Source organism: Dicentrarchus labrax, unplaced genomic scaffold, assembly GCF_905237075.1.
Source record: "Dicentrarchus labrax unplaced genomic scaffold, dlabrax2021, whole genome shotgun sequence".
Taxonomy (NCBI): domain Eukaryota; kingdom Metazoa; phylum Chordata; class Actinopteri; family Moronidae; genus Dicentrarchus; species Dicentrarchus labrax.
Window position 1 is genome coordinate 7997825 of NW_026136703.1, and position 17709 is coordinate 8015533.

Below are 17709 nucleotides of genomic sequence, written 5' to 3' on the forward strand. Positions count from 1 at the left end.
AAATTTGACCCGGTTCAAGAAAGTCCTCATAAAAAGTGTCTATACCATATTTTGAACTACAGACCTATTTAGAATATGTAAATAGCCTATCTTACATTAATAAATTCATTATTAATCCTTAATTTATGATTTAAGATAGCAGGGGAGTGTATTTTTAAGGTCCTAGACCTCTCGTTTTTGGAGAAAACTGCTATATCACACTATATCATGTCCTGTTTTTACCAAGACATGAAAACATGACAGCCATAATGATTTAAATATATTTTATTAATAGTGATGCATAAGAGGTGGCCAATCTTGTCGGGTCCTGGAGTCATTCCAATGATATTTTTCGCTGCCATCCTGCCTGAAACTTGACCAACAGATGGCATTGTTTTTTGACATAAACATCTCTCTTGTTGCCTGCTCCTCTCCCTCAGAGGCATCTTCATCAGATTGGCTATAATCAGAGTTTTCCTCTGTGTTATCTTCTTGCTCTGACACATCCTCCTCCAAATCACTCTCAGCTTCTTCATCGTGGAAGATCTGATCAAGGACCTCTTGAAGAGTGAGTCTTGCTGCCATGACCTCTGTACCTCTGCCACTGAAAGGGCAGCTCTGGTACCTTTAATAATCTTATTGACCCACCCCCCCTCCTCCAAACACACACATACACACACACACACACACACACACACACACACACACACACACACACACACACACACACATTGATTTGATTCTAATTTGTCTATTTCTAGATTATATTGTTACATTGCAGGTTCAGATGCAGCTGCAAGTCTCTCTGTCAAGGCACCCTCTGACCTCCGTATGACCTTTGTTTCTTATGTGCACTATATATGACCACTCCTATGCTGTTTTACTATTTCATATTTGTTTCTAAGTTCCCCCATGGCCCCCCAAGATCAGCAGGGGCCTGTCCCTGCGGGAACCTGGGCGAACAGTTATTGTGACAGTGTCCCCCCCCCCCCAACTCTGTCACCACTGTCCCATAAAAATACAAACATAGTATATACAGTTTTACAGTTTCAAGATTCCCTAGAACAACCATTTCCTTGATTTGACACACTATAGTGGGTCTAAAATCCATCTCACTAGAACAGCAGCAATGTACAAAAAAAAATTGTAGCACCTGTGCAAAAGTATACAATTTTAAAATATTTTCATTGTTGTGTATTTTGGGTCACTTTAGGAAAAGGCATCAAATTTCAGGTTAAAAGAATGACATGTAGGTTATTTTTACTGCTGTCAAATGTCAAAATGTGTCAATTTTGACCCGAACAGTATGTAAGGGTTAAAGGTTGTCATCTGGTTTTAATTTATGCTTCAAAATGTTTTGATTTCCTTATTTGGTGGTTTTCTGTACAAATTTCACCAGATGACTGATGCAAAATATATTTTTAAATGTTCACATTGTCTTCTATTGGAGTCTCAAAAAGTGCAATCAGTTCAAAAGTTATGTCCTACTATGGTAAATTGCAGAATAAAGGGGGTCCATTATACTACTTCCAGTAGGGATATGATGCTGCAGTCAGGTCTCTGCTGACCAGTGGCACCAGTCCCAGGGTCAGTTTCAGCTTCCGTTTTACTGAGAATAGCATGTTGAAAGTAACAGCTTTGTACTGTCTTTTACCAGTATCCGCTGTAAAAGTACCAGCTTCCTGTTAACCCTGAACCATCAGTTTTATAAAAATGTAGTGTTCGTGCTATAAATCATATGACAGCCTTGCAGCAATTGGACAAATGCCTGTTTATAGGACCACGTTGACTATGACATATTTATTTTACAGATTCAATGCGGTTCAAATCTGTTCTCACTAGTTTTGCATTCTGGGATTTCTTAGGAGGAAATGAAAGAACTGCTGAAAACAGCCCAAACCAGGGGAGGATGATGCTAAACACCTCTATCATTTTGCTTTCTGTTTGTCTGTGTTTCTCTATCTCTTCCTGTGGACTGTCCATGGTGAGCTGCTTATTGTGCGGTTTTATAGAGCTGCATGTGCGATAAAGTATTTATTTTCATGTTTACGTTTTTCTGGACTTTTTTACTGCATAAAACATTGAGTAGATCCCTCACTCCTTCTCTTCATCTGATGCTCCCCGAGATCACTGAGATGAGGACAGACCTGGCCCGGTCCTCACAAGTCACAAGTCTGCCAGCGGAAGGGAGTTTTCAAATAAAGTGACTGGGTATCACAGCATTATTGTTGCAGTTTCCTACAGCTGCCACTAGATGTTACTATTGAGACATATTTTACTGATAGCACCTAACACCAGTGACAAATGACTACATATTCAAAATGACCTACAGCAGAAGTGCCACTCCCTAGTTCCAGAAACAAAGAGTACTGAACATCTGCCTTAACATAGGACCTTGTGGCAACTGGGAACTAACAGGGGTTAACTTGGTTTTACACAATAAATGGTAGACCAAATCAACTCCGAGATTACCCAGAAAATCCCATTTTAAACCCCCAGTAATCTATCCGATCAGGAGCTGAATCTTTGACCTGAGTCCTGCCTTTATCTCATTTGTTGCTTTATATAAGTCTGTTTCTTCTTCTCTACCAGAAAAGAAACACACCAAATAAGACTTCCCGTAAAAAAGGAATTCCACTGTGTAATCAGTGAGAAAACACCAAAGCAGTAAATGAACAAACACTTCAGGAAAAATGTGAGCGAAAATCAATGGTCAAATCTCATAATGTTCTTGAGAATGTGGAACAAAACAGACCAATTAATCTTCCATAAATAATATGATTACAGATAAAGGCTTGTTCCAAATCATTGTGAATAAGGTCCCATTGGACGTGTTATGGCAATGACACATTATTGTTGTATTTGCTCTGCACTCTTGCACAATGACTTTGTAACTGAACAGTGACTGTAATGACTCAGCTTTAATTTAAGGATTTGTTCAGGCTCAGGGTCAGAAGCTCAACCATGGTGGAAAAAAACAGATAAATGATGAAGGAATTGCAGTTGTCAGTCCTACAGGTTTTCAAGGACCAAAATAGATTGATCAGTGAAATGAAATGCAAATAAAATTATCATATCTTGATTTCCTGTCAGGCCTGTGTTTTATTTTCTGCCTGTTTTGAGCCTTTTTTGCCTTCTGTCTGGTCTTCAGCAAATAAAATCCACACTCAACTGGATCCATATCAGGTGATTAAGAGTAACAGAATATCTTCCCTGCAACAATGTTATTTCATATTTTAATAATTCCTCCTCCTCACCTACAAAGCTCTTCATGGTCAGGCCCCTTCATATCTTAAAGAGCTCATAGTACCCTATTACCCCACTAGAACACTACGTTCTCTGAATGCTGGGCTACTTGTGGTTCCTATAGTCTCTAAAAGTAGAACAGGAGCCAGAGCCTTCAGTTACCAAGCTCCTCTCTTGTGGAACCAGCTTCCAGTTGTGGTTCGGGAGGCAGACACCCTCACCACATTCAAGAGTAGGCTTAAGACATTCCTCTTTGATAAAGCTTATAGTTAGGGCTGGATCAGGTGAGTCCTGAACCATCCCTTAGTTTTGCTGCTATAGGCCTAGACTATCGGGGGATTTCCCATGGTGCACTGAGCTCCTCCCTTCCTCTCTCTTTATGCACTCATTCATGTTCCATTAATGCATGTTACTAACTTCACTTCTTCCCCGGAGTTCTTGTGCTTTCTCGTCTCGCAGGTTCTTATCGATCCTGGTGGAGCCTCCTGCCATGGTCCTGCTAGATTGCCATTACCAATACTGTTGTTGCTGTGCACCTGTCTGTCTGTCTGTCTGTCTGTCTGTCTGTCTGTCTCTCTCTCTCTCTCTCTCTCTCTCTCTCTCACCCCAACTGGTCGAGACAGACGACCACCCACCTAAAGCCGAAGGATCTGTCCTAGGTTTCTGCCTTTTAATAGGCGGTTTTTCCTTGCCCTTGTTGCCAAGTGCTTGCTCATGGTGGTACTGTTGGGTCTCTGTAAATGTTATAAAGAGTTCTGTCTAGACCTGCTCTACTTGAAAAGTGTCCTGAGATAACTTCTGTTATGAATTGGCGCTATACAAATAAAACTGAACTGAATTGAATTGAATTGAATTGAATTAAATTAATTTACGTTTGCCAAGCCCTCAAAATACACAAAGTTCAACTGTGTACATATGTATTTTATAAGTCTCTATATCTGTGCACACACACATACCCACACATTAATAAAAATGTGCTCCCAGTTAAACCTGTAATTAAAAACAGAAGAGCTCAGCTGGACCAATCAGCCTGCATCAGCCCTGAGCAGATAGTTAATGTCTCCACAGCTTTGGTGGAACTGGAATTGTAGGCTGCTGTGTGGCCTTATTGTGCCTCTGTTCATGCACTATGGCAATAACTGTAGGCCTCTCTCTCTCTGTGTGTGTGTGTGTGTGTGTGTGTGTGTGTGTGAGACTATGAGAGAGCATGTTGTAAACTGGGAGCGTAGTGTTGATAAGACTGGGTGGTACAAATCCAACCTGGATTTCACCGGTTGCGGCTGACACAACCTCACCTCCGCCAGTAAATATATGGTCTTTTGTGAACTCAATCAGCCAATGACAACAGGAGGAGTTCACTTTTTGGGAGGGAACAAAAAGAGAGAAAAGGAGATTTGATTGCCTGGTATGAGCGCCAGCCAACCTCTAAGATAATTTTAGAACATTTTATTTATGTTACTTTATTCTTTTGCACTCTGTCTTTAGATCAGTACTCGGTGATAAAGTCAATGTTGATGTTAAAATGGCAAATAAACCTTACATTTCCGCTTAATTTGATTGTCATTATTTTGCTAAACTTTTACATATTCCATACAGTATGTTCCATAAGAAATGTGTCCACACTGCATGATGAAATGATAAATGATGAAATGTTTGAGGGGGAGAGGTCTATGCGCCACACTTTAGTAAGAGGGGTTTTAATACCCTGAGTGCAGCCTCACAGGCAACACCTTCATCTGGATCCAGTACACATTCTGCCTTATTTAGCAGCCTGGCGGACCTCAAACACTTCCCTACCCAAACCCAAACAATTACAGTATCTGATTGACAGACCTTGTCGTGGGTTGCTGTATAATGCAGCATAGCGTTACATTTATCCTGGGAGGCTAACTGAGAGGTAAAAATACGATCGAAACAAACGTCAAGGACGTCTGCTAACGTAAACACGGAAACGGGGGCCGTATCTCCTTCCTTCATCCTATCAGAAAGTAGGCGTCAGTTCATCGCAGCGTGTCATTGGGTTAAAGTTTGTCCCCCTGCGTTGCTCATATAAATAACAACAACCAAAATCTGGGCTAGCATGTGGAGAGAATACCTGTTAGACAAGTAGCTCGTTTTCATTCACATTTCTAGCAGCCAGTTTGCCGAATATCTCATTCATTTGCTGTGTAAGCTAAGAGAAACCACCATGGCAGGTACAAGCAGCAGCAGCATGTCGGTCGACAGCGTGTTTAGGACCCGCTCTCTCGGTGTGGCCGCCGAGGGTCTTCCTGATCAGTATGCCGACGGAAAAGCAGCCAAAGTCTGGGAGCTGTACATCGGAGACACGCAGAGTAGGACACAGGAGTACAAAAGCTGGGTGGTGTCTTTGCTGAAAGAGCAAGGGGTGCGGAGAGTGCTGGATGTAGCCTGCGGAACAGGGTAATGTCAGGCTATATGGCAGGTTTTAACTTTGGCTCTCACCAAACTCCATTAAAAAATAGTTCAATTTAATCCATACCCTTTCAAAAGGTAACTGTTCTAGCCCACACTCTTACGCGTTAACTATATTTGCACAGTCTTTAATTCGGCAATACATTTGTAAGCCAAGTCTACACTATTTATGTCAGTTTTCTTCGCTTCCTCTAGTTATTGCGTATTCTGATTTGCAGCAACTGTGATAAAATAAGAGATTTTTTCATAAGTTGCAATGCCAAAGAGTTGTCTATTGAATACCAAAAGCTGCACCCAATGCAGTTGTGAAACATGCAGATCAAAATTAAGCTCCCACTGTGACCCTCCAGGTTTGTGAATGGGTGTGTCCATTCAGAAAGTATAAAAGGATTATGCTGCTCCCACAGATGTAAATCTCTCTATGTATGTAGTGTTTGTAATTTCTGTTAGATAAAGCTAATAGACAAATCTAAGAAGATTTCAACCCCATAATTAATTTCACTTTGTTGTGCACAAGTTCAAGTTATGTAAAAGTATGACAAAAAAAAGCCTATTTTGTTCTCTAATAAATAAGTCGGATTATCTTTAGAGATAATCAAGTTAGTTTGACTTTGCTGGAATTTCAACCCACTGAACCTTTTAACTCTGGACAAAATCCGGATTAGGCCAGGGAGTAATGAATGAAAGTGCAGAGTTGCACCAGCCGCTGTGGCAGTTCCTGCCTCCAGCAGCAGCCTGTGACTGGGACCACAAGCCGAGAAATGTTGATTGGATGTGTTTTTCTTTTGCGACTAAGAAGACACATATACCCTAAGCAAGATGTACTTTATGGTTTGTAGAACTAGGAGCTAACTGTGGGGTGTCACACGTGTATGATAGCAGATGTAGGGGCCAGTGGTTGATGAGCTGGTTCTGCGTTGCTGCAGGGAGTTTAGACTGGTTCCCTGCAGTGTGTTTACCTCTGCTGATAGTGTATCTGTACTCTGGGACAGCAGCGAGGCCATTGGCTGAACTTGGACAAGAAGACAACATACTTTACCCCGTCTGCCTAGCCAGTTCACCTCAATTGGTCTTTTGTATTTTTGAGAAATTGTGCAGAAGATACAGTAATATCATTTATTTTTATCATTTAATGGCAACAGGAATTTACAATAAGGAAGCGTTCAGTGATTTATCAGTTTATTTGCTCCATCTGCCAAAAGCAATTATTACAGCCACTTCTCTTTGGCTGATAAATTTTACAGCGCTAATAATCTTTAACATAACCCCATCCATTCTTGGTCAACAGCACAATCGTTTGCATCTCAGAAGAAAACATTGTAAAGCTTTATATCGCTGAAAGCACTGGCTGCTGCTGGATGTGTCCATCCAGCACACACACCCTGACCCCATTCCATACTGTGTGTAGCACGACCATCTGGGGCGACGTAAACACACTCATAGTGGCCTCACTATTTTTGGCTGTCTAAATGTGCCTGTGATGCCTGGCTTTCCAGTTGTTGTGTCATCAGATTTAGAAGCAACTTATGTAAGAGCAGAAGAAGCTGCATGCTTTCAGTGAAGGATATAATCATTATGACTTGCATATGATTTAAATTCGCCTGAACCATAGAGGATTTTCTTTCTTTGGCTTTTGTTTTGCTTTGAGATTTATGTTGCGTAATTGCAAGTGAACCAAAGCTTGTAAAAAATGCTGCCTTAATCTCGAGTCTGGGGTTTAATTTGAGCTATAATTATATAGTTGCACTCTGTTCTGACTGTTGGTTTGTTTGCTTGCAGTTACCCAGTTATTGTTAATGATTGCAGTGTGTTGCCTTTTTTCAGGTCGTTGTCCAATAGATCTGGCTCATGGGTTGCTCTTGCTTATTTTCTAATGTGGATCGTGCATAAATTGGATTCCGTCTGTTGAATGCTTCCCCCGCTCTCCCATATTGTTTAACATTAACTCAGAACTAGTTACTATTTGGAAAAAAGGTGTAAGAAACTGTAATCGCAGAAGAGAGTTGACACTGTGTTCATGTTGTTCTGCCTTTCTAAGCACGAGGAGCTACTGTCTCTCAGCCATCTCAAATACATGTGAAACATAAAAGGCATCCTCACTCCTAACACACTGCATAGCTGAGGTAGATGGCAGGAATGTTGGTACATTTTGCTCAGTTTCCAACCAAAATGAGTCTAGGAGCACATGTTCTTGTTTGAATGAACCGCCTCACCATAAACATCAAAGCAGGTTCAGCTGATGTCACAGTGTTTTCAGTCATATTCCTTCAGACACAGGATAAAGTCACCGGTGTTAGACTTTTTAGAAATGTGTGTTTCACTTTGCTGTTGTAGAAAAATGGAGTGTGATCAGCAGAGCTTGTGAGGTTGTGCTGTTGTTTTTCCAGAACCTGTTTTTAAAGAGCATATGTTTTTTATTTTGTAGAGTTGACTCCATTATGCTGGTGGAGGAGGGGTTTAATATGATGAGTGTGGATGCCAGCGACAAAATGCTCAAGTATGCACTCAAGTCAAGATGGGAGAGAAGAAAAGAGACTGCTTTTGACCAGTGGGGTACGGCATTTTCCATTTTGTTAAAGAGTTTTGTGTTTAAATTTAAGTTTATGTATTCTCTCACTGAATATCAGATCAAATACCTGCGGTGTTCATCAGGTGACATCCTCATTCTTTTCCCTCTTATCCTCAGTGATTGAAGAAGCCAACTGGTTGACGTTATCAGATGATATTCAGAAACCAGGACCTGGCTTTGATGCTGTTATCTGCCTTGGCAATTCATTCGCCCACTTACCAGACTTTAAAGGTACGTGAGAGATAAATGAACAGATCCATTTCTTAAACAATCAGTTTTTCCAATGAACTCTTTCATACTGTACAATCAGAACCAAGGATATATATTTGGGATTCATCGCAGACCATCTCCAACCAAACACGATCTGTCCTTGAATTGATGCTTCCAATATTTCACTTTACCACAAACAACCAACGTCCAGCCACAAACACATCTAACAATTTGTTCATTTTGTTCAATGTGTATGATCATGCTAGTGATGTTGTCTTGCTCTCAGGGGACCAGAGTGACCAAAAGTTGGCCCTTCAGAACATTGCCAGTATGGTCCGACCAGGTGGGATCCTTATCATTGACCACCGTAATTACGACTACATCCTGGAGACCGGCCGGGCGCCACAAGGCAAAAATATCTACTATAAGGTACTAAAATGAATGGAGGTTGTTCCATTGCAAATTCAAATGGAAATGTACCAATGTCATTATATTGTTGTATTGTAGCCAAATTTCTACTGCAATCTCCCCAATAGACTTTTCACTGCAGCCATTTTTACATGAAATAGTAGGGTAAATACAGTTGTTACCACTGATACTAACTACTCTACTATTTCATGTCAAAATCGCTGCTGTGAAAAAGGTCTATTCACAAAATACTAGGCTGTGTAATGAAAGTGGCATGTTGGCAAAGCAACAGCAGCTTTATCTTCAATTTGTCTGCACAGGATGCATTCAGGCACAACACTGAGTGTAGGACACCTGCGTTTTGACAGGGCATTGATTCAAATAAAAGCGTATCTGGTCCGCTAGAAGCACATGAGGAAGACGACTGAAAAACAACCAGCTTTGTATCATCAAAATGTGGGTACTGCAAATGGACAATGTTTAACTTCCCTCAGTGTTGCCTAGGCATGAGGTGATATAAAAATGTCATATTACAATTATCTTGGCCAAAAATAAAATAAAAAAATTTGCTGGCAAAAGTTACGCGTCATCCGCTGTACTTTTGCCGGCCCCAGTCCTGGCAGAAAGGCAACGGGCCCAGTGCATTCTGGTTATCATAGGTTTCCTACTACAGCCCACTCTGGTCATTTAGCACTAATTTCAAAAATATTTGTGTCTCTATACTGCATAGGCAGCCCCGTTTTATGAAAAGACCATCTTTTCAGCGGTGGTCACAGCTGTTTCCTGACTCCTCACGATTAGATTATTAACATCTACAACTGCCTTGTACATTTTGGTTTCTGGAGGTTGTTAGAAACTGTCAGCTACAGTTTAGCATGAAACCTCTGGTGGTCTCATTGAGTCTTTCATAACGTTTATAAAAGTACCCGGGGCTGAATACCTGGCCACTGTACTTGTGGCTTGGTCACACTCTTTAACAGAATTGGCTGTGTTTGTTGGTGGGAAGCCAGAGGGGGATCCATCGCAGTTAAGCTCCTTGCTGTCAAATGAAAAGAATCTGTTTGTATGAGAGACATCACGTGGCTGTCCACATGCTCCTTAATCCAACAGTGCGAGTTAGAACAAGGACCGTATTTGTTTGTATTTACTGTGTGTGGTTTTTATAAAATGTTGAAATCGTGCTGTTGGCCACAAATTGTCGTTGTGTTTTTCTGAGGGGATCCTGGTCCTTCAACAGTCAAGTGCCAAGAATCTAAGTGTTTTTTGTCAACCATTTTGACCATCTAGTTGTTCTTTTTTTATATGTATCAAACAACCTGTCCAACAACCTAAACAGGCTAAATGTTGGCTTGTAAAACACTACTTAAAGAAGTCAAAGAAAAACAAAAGCACCAGCCTGAACAGTACATGAAATGGCAGTTTTAAATCTAACTTTCTGCACTATCTGGCTCTTCATTGCTTTGTGAGGAGTTGGACAGACAGTAGTGTTCATGAATGGTTTATGTACACAATCCCTAGCAGCAGCTGAGTTTAAGACCTAAATCTGTTCAGAGCCCGCCGGATATTGTGAGATTTACAATGAAATTGGCCCCAGAGAAACAGAAGGAAATGTGCGTGGAATTCGCGGGTTTTAAGACTTTTTTGGCAAATAGGGAGAAAAATGGATGGTTCTGGGAGTACTGAGGAAAAAAGGCCATTTGGAAAGATGGAAAAGTAAGTGTGGACATATGCAGCTTAAAATGATGTGCAGCATCTACTTTGTAGCTAAAATGCACACATATTTTGTATAGTATAGTATTATGACAATATATGAACCACCAGTGTTGAAAAAAATATAATATAGAAATATAAAGATATAACAGAAGGTGCCAACATTAATGAGCCATATTTGATTTATGTTCTTTTCTTCCAAACAAGTTCCATATTCTTTAATCCAGCCAAGTAGGAACTATCCAGCTGGAAGGCCTAAATATGAATACTAAGTCAACAGTCACGTGCAAGAGAAAAATCCACTACTGATACCTCTGTAGTCCCACAGTCTGCTCTCATGGTCTAACTCTGTACTCAGTAACAGTACAAGCAACTCACTTCTAATCAGGCATGACTACTGTCATTATACTGCAGAAAAGAGGAAAGGTTGTGAGAAGTATTTTCATTTGTGTTGTGTGTGTGTGTGTGTGTGTGTGTGTGTGTGTGTGTGTGTGTGTGTTTTGCAGAGTGATCTAACTCAGGACATCTCCACCTCGGTGCTGTGGGTCAACAGTAAGCCCCATATGATCACTCTGGACTACACCATCCACGTGCCCAAGGCCGCCCTCCACAATCTCCCTGAAATCAGGTAGGTCAGCACTCAGAGGTGTGAGCACAAAACGCTCTGTAGATAATCTGTTAAACATCTACAGACAAAGCGAGACAGTTGAATATATATATATATTAGTTTTGATATCTCTATTTCATACATTTTCTGGAAAATCAGTTGAGTAATTGCTAATGGATAAAATAAGCATACATTCCAGGGAATTAAATACCTGGAAAATCGAAGTATTTCCTCAAGTTTATGCAAAAGTTATTTAAGTTATTAATCTCATCCAGTAGACCCAAAGATGTGATGGGGTAGCTACCAAAGTTACACTAAAGTTTCCTAACTAGAACAAGGGAAGATTGTGTTAATGTGGTATGTGTCTTAAACACTCGGCTACTAGGGCCTTCATAAACCTGTATTCATTAGGATCTCATTAGGGATGGGAATCGAGAACCGGTTCCAAATTGCCCCCTCTCTGTTTCTACACTGTGTTCAGACTAATAATAAAACTGTTGCGTTGATGCTGAAAACGTTTGTAGGCCTACTTCAGGGATCAATAGAGTAATGGACAAAGAATTGGACCAATAAGCAGAATTAATAATAGGGTTTCAGTAAAATCTTACCATTCCTCCCATCCCTAGATATAATACTGACAGTAATGTGTGAGCCTTTGCACATTAGATATTTGTCTCACAGTCTGGGTTTTTGTGAAGACTTTCTTGTTGTTTTCTGAAATCCCTCACGGTCAAGAACCATGGACTCTCTCTGTCCGGGCACGACACAATAAAAAGTACCTTTTGTTAAGTTGTTGGAGGAATTCTGACATGTGCTTGCTCTGTTGGTTCCCCCCAGTAAATTCCGTCTGTCCTACTACCCTCATCGCCTGGAGAGCTTCAAGGCTTTGCTGAACGAGGCCTTCAATGGCAAATTGGAGCACAGCGTCTACGGAGATTTCCAGACGTACGTGGCTGGCCAGAGCCAGGCCCCGTGCTACTTCATCCATGTTTGTAAGAAGACAGCCTAAGAGCCCCACCCACCAACTTACTGCAAACACATGCCGTTACAAAAACAGCTCCTACAGTCCTCCAGATTTGGGCAAAATTATATTTGAATATGTTTTAAAAATATTTAATCTCAGATTTATTGTAAGAAAAAAAAATGAAGCAACAGTTTTTTTAGGAATGCTAGAAAGTACACAAGATTTTGGTACACTGACTCTTTAGTCACTTTACCTTTACCACTTTACTTTTTGTCAAGATCACATTGGCACTAAAATCATCCTAGTTTGTGCCTGCAGCGTCTGGTGCTAATACATGTGCATTCACAAGGGCGGCAGTGCCAGTAGGTAGCTGGCATTATTATCATTATATAAGAAAACATATTGTTGGTGTTTTTTTATGGCCTGGAAAGTTGTAATTCGTATAATTGGCTTCATTTTCTCTAATCATTTTAAAATGATGTTTGCTAAAATGTTGCGACAGAGCCTCGTTGACTTCATTAGGAACAATTGGTTGATTCTGATCTCTCTTAAAACACATTGTGTTTCTTAAACTCCCAAATATTTCTACTAAACTAGTCTAAAAAGGTCAAACCTAGTTTGAAAAATATATTCCAAATATATCGGACCAGTGTTTTGCCCATATCTGTTTTTGTGTTTTCCTCGTTTCTGTTTCTTCCCTGCTTCCCTCCTCTCTGAACTTTGATATCCACAGTGAACATGTTTTTAAATGGTGCTGCACATTAGGGATATTCCTCATGATGGAGTACTTGACAATAATTGCCAGTAATGTACAAAGTGCTACGATACATTCTTAGACAATTGTATTCAGCAAGTTTACCACAAGAGTCTTAAAAACACAGATAAAGAATCTGTGTTTTGTGAATTTTATTTGTATTTTTGAGCTGGCCTAATGCCTTTCTTTAAGCTCAGGCACAGCATGATGGCAGTTTGAATATTTCTGTTCATTAGCCTTTTGAACCCCCATATTCAACTTTGTTTTGCTCAACTGTAATCTTGCACAGTCCCTGTCGTCACTTAAATAAGACCAGAGAGCTTGTGAAGATTGTCAATCACCCTGACACCTTTAAAAAAAAAAAAAAAAAAAAACCTGGTTAACCTGTTTGGAGTGTCACACTGCCTGTCAGTCCAGTCAAGGTTCCTCTACCCTGAAGTGTCCTTGACTACCTCACCAAATCCCTACCAGCTCCAGAGACCTCTGATCTCTCTGAAGCTGAAGCAATTTTCTTTAACTGATTTCTTTTGTCTCATATTTTGTTTGTAGTACAATTCAGTTTTTACTTTATTTGAGCCAAAAACAGCCTTTACATGTTCTGGTCATCACCACTGATGAACCTACAACAGGCCAGGAGTGAGTACCAGCCATCATAGGTCACAATAAAAACTAAAGTCCCATTGAGGATTCATCCAAAACTAGTAACAGAATCACTTTATGAATACTCAAACAGCCAGTGACTCTAAGCTGGGTTTAGAAAACTGGTTCCAAATGCAAACAGTTGCATTGCAGTAATAACTTGGAAAACCTTACACAAATTGTACCAACCAAAGATGTTTGAAGAGTATTAATTTATTTTGCTCAATCTTGGATTTTTTTTTTTTTTTTTTCAAAAGTAGGAAAAACTTGAATGTTATGCACTTGTGCTGCACAGTACATGTCTCAAATAATTGAGTTTACCCAAATAATGAGAGGAGCATGGTGGAAGAATAATTTATTTTGCTGTATTATCCAGGTCCAAATACATTTTGCTTTGATACCAAATTAAAAATGTGCTTTTCATCGGGATGAAAAAAGGAGCTCTACCCCTGCTGTTTGCCTAAGCAAGACTGCGTGGTGCATTCAAATGTTGTGCCAGTGCTTCTTGTAGAACATAATGTATGGTACGTGGCAGTTTGTGACGAAGAGTAGGTTCACAATGTGGTAAGAATGGCTGGATGTTTGAGTGGGTTTGAAAGTTTATGTAGAGATAAAACTATTTCAGAACAGTCTTATTATGTTTCCAATTCTCTTAAAAAAAAAGTGTAAAAATGTTCATTATTGACATTGATTATTGGAATTCTTTTGCATGAAATAAAAAATAATATTTGAAATAAGAAACCTGATTGTCACATTTTTGTTTTTCGTGTTTTAGTATGTGTATACAGTAGACTTAATATTCAACGGGAAGCAGCATAAAGTGGATTTAGCTTTTTTTTTACATAAACAGATTTGTTTTATGTTTGTCCATGTGGAAGGCATTACGCATGTGTGTACAGTGGAACAATTGGTTCTCACATTGTCCTTTTTTCTAATTTCTTTAAATGTGTCAGCTCATCGACAGTATCTGCTACAGTCGGTGGGTTGTGTGTTATGTTTGGTGGCCGAGCCTGAAAATGTGTGTCTATAATCTTACACGGGGGTTCCGGTTGTATGACCTCATGTTGTGCAGTACAAGAACATGATCCCCTTAAACAGTCAAAGGTCTAAGGAACTTTGTCGCTGAAGTTCAATGACATTTTGACTGTATTTTAGTCTTCTTTTTATTTAAACAGTAAAAATATTAAAGTCAGATATCCTATGGCAGTGTATTGGTGCCTCGCCAGAAAAATAAAAATGGATCAGTATCATATTATGAGGTGAAAAGTTGGTTATAACAAGATATTTCACATTATTACATTATACAAACTTATCGCGTTATAACAAGAAGCATTTTTTGTTATAAAAATATACTGTTTATCTTGTTATAATGTGAAATGCTTAATGTGATAACTTATTGCTACACTTAGAATTTGATATTGATCCATTTTTCTTTTTCTGGTGTGGCAGCAATACACTTTTGTAACAGCCTACTGGGTGATATCAATCAAAAGTCAAAGCAAAGATCAAAATGTCCATATTCAGGAGTTTGTCATTGTTAGTTTTCACCTTTGTACCTTTATTCACAGTAACCACCTAACAGTGACTAAGAAAAAGCATTCAAAAACTGAACAGTTAAGACAAATGTCTCAGAATAACAAGTTTGTCCAAATTGCCAAAAACTGTTTTGGCATGCTGCAACTATGTTTTCAGAACTCAGATTTTCATATGACAATTGTTGAGTTGAGATCATTTCTAGATATTATATGATGATAATTTCCATGTTATCGTAAAAATGAGATCCTAATACTCTGATAAAAAAAAAACTTCATTGTCCTCTACGTGCAGAATACAGGTATGACACAAGGGGGCGGTATTACATTACATGTAACTCTTGAAACGCAGTCATAATCCCAAAGACGAGGGCCAAACTTCATTACTAAATTTCTGTGTTTTGTCTTTCTACATGATCAGTTTTATATTATACCATTGTGTTTCTATAACTTAATCTGAGCAAGTTTTAAATGTCCAATTTGATTTTAATGACACTGGTCTGGTCTTGATTATGTTTATTGTGATTGCTGAACCGTTTTATATCTTGCTTAAAGGACCCAAGGCCTTCACATTTTGTTTACTTAGTCTGACTTTACTTTTTTGTGTAAGACTGAAACCTGTATGAATCACTGTTGTTAACCACTAGCTCTCTTTCTAGATGCTGCGGCAACAAACTCAAAGAACACTAGAAAATTCTTAACTGCAATAAAACATACAACTTCTGACATTTTGTCAGTGAGTGACATTTCCTGCCTTGTCTGTCTGACCTCTGAACATGAACTTGCTCACCATCATCGAGCATGGCTTCCCTAGAGTGGAACGTCTGGAGCTCATCTCATCTCAAGTCTCCGTGGTATGCTATCAGACTCTGTGGTAGACGGCCGTGCAAGGAGCTGATACACAAACCAGATGTGAGAACCGTTTGCCAGATGTGGCTGCTCTGCTTTGCTTTGCTCCAGTTAGGGGAGTCAAAGTGGTCAACCATGACTGGCTTTACTGGGGAGGATCGCTTTCACAGCACGTCATTGGCCAAATCAAACAAAAACAGAGAGCTGAGAGAGACAGATTGGCTGGAAAGAAGGGGATGAGTAATTATGATTAATGCTGATTATACTGAAGAGCCTTTAAAAGGAGAGAAGAAGATGTGAAATGAACTATTTATACCATATGTTCTCGTTACAAAATCATTTATTAAGTCTGTATGTGAAGAGGAAATTGTTTGTGTGATGTTTTGAATTGTAGAAGTGTGTATCTGGGCACTTCAACATTGAGTTCACTGCTCAAATTTGGGTTTTCTGGCCCCGGTGGTGAGAATCTTCAGCACGTCCCTTCACAGAGACAATATTTGTGATATGACTGACTGATTCCAATACAGTGTATACACACCCAGTCATCCAGCTGTTACATATTTTGTCTATCTAAACCCTCAATGTACGGTGGGACATTCCCCAGTAAAAGAAAGTGAAGCAACAGCAGTTTGTTTGGAGTTAATCTACTGTAACCAGACTTGCATCTTGTAGAGCTCACGAAGGTCTGGAGAAATTCAAACACATATTTTGGTTAAAAGGACACAATGTTCTGTTGTTGTGTTGCAAACCATTGGAATTACACTACGGAGAACTTGTTTGTAACTAACAAGGCATAAAAAAAATGGGTAATTTCTAGTCTTGTTGGAACTCTCTTCTATTGCATGGGAAAGCCAACATTTACTGTTTACATGTCACTAATCTATACTTTTATTTAGACAGTGGGCATATAATGAGAAAGGGGTTGTACATAGTGACAAACCCACAAAGAATTGTTTTTCTCCCCCTTTTCCTCCCCCCCTACAAGTAATTTCCCCACGGGGATTATTAAAGTATTTCTGATTCTGAATTGTCACCTAACTCTACAGTTGCCATCAGCTCTGTTTTAGCCTCTTTCAGCTAGTTGTTTTGGTTTTACAGCCCTCAATTTGACTGTTTTGGTTCCCTCTCACCCTCACACTCCCTCTGTGGCCACAAACACGACTCCAAATAATTGCTTTTAATGTTGCTCTGTCTCTGTTTGTGTAAATAGGCAACAGTTTGCTAACATTAGCCGTATCAACTATAAGGTGATAATTTTTTCAGTGGTGCATTTACACCTTTATTCTGCTGTTGCCAAGTGGCTAATACAATAATGTATATCCCATGACATTACGGGATATACACAATTAGATTTCTTGCCAAAAGTAAGATGAGTATCAATACCACTCATCTAACTATAGACAAGACAGTGAACAAGGGTGTTCCCAAAATATCAAACTATTCTTTTGAGGAAATACAAGTTTTTTTCTTTTTTTTACTAAAAATATGATTAAAGCTGCAGTAGGTAACTTTTATAGACATAATCATTTCAGAACGATAGAATAGACACTTTGGGTTGCTTTCTTGAAGATAGCTGATAGTTGAGTCTCATTCCCAGTGTCTCTTATTTGACGACCTGGGAATGAGAATCAACAATTAGTTATCTTTCTTGGCTCTGATTGGTTGTTTTTGTTCAGGCCTCGTGGATACTTGCAAAGGCATTAGGAGCACTAAGACGAGCCAGAGGAACCTAATAAATTCACAGATTATCTGTCTCATGTACTACTGTCAGGATGTAAGGAAAGTTTCAGTAAATATAGCAAAAAGTTA

General features: G+C 39.5%; 1 protein-coding gene across 1 annotated transcript; it reads left to right on the forward strand.

Moving 5' to 3' along the window:
- Window positions 1-5248: 5248 nt before the first annotated feature.
- gnmt (glycine N-methyltransferase) lies at window positions 5249-14260 on the forward strand. The gene is made up of 6 exons (XM_051393922.1): window positions 5249-5646; window positions 8084-8211; window positions 8345-8458; window positions 8724-8866; window positions 11062-11183; window positions 12000-14260. The coding sequence occupies exons 1-6, from the start codon at window positions 5414-5416 to the stop codon at window positions 12169-12171; spliced, it is 912 nt and encodes a 303-aa protein (XP_051249882.1). The 5' UTR covers window positions 5249-5413; the 3' UTR covers window positions 12172-14260.
- Window positions 14261-17709: the final 3449 nt, after the last annotated feature.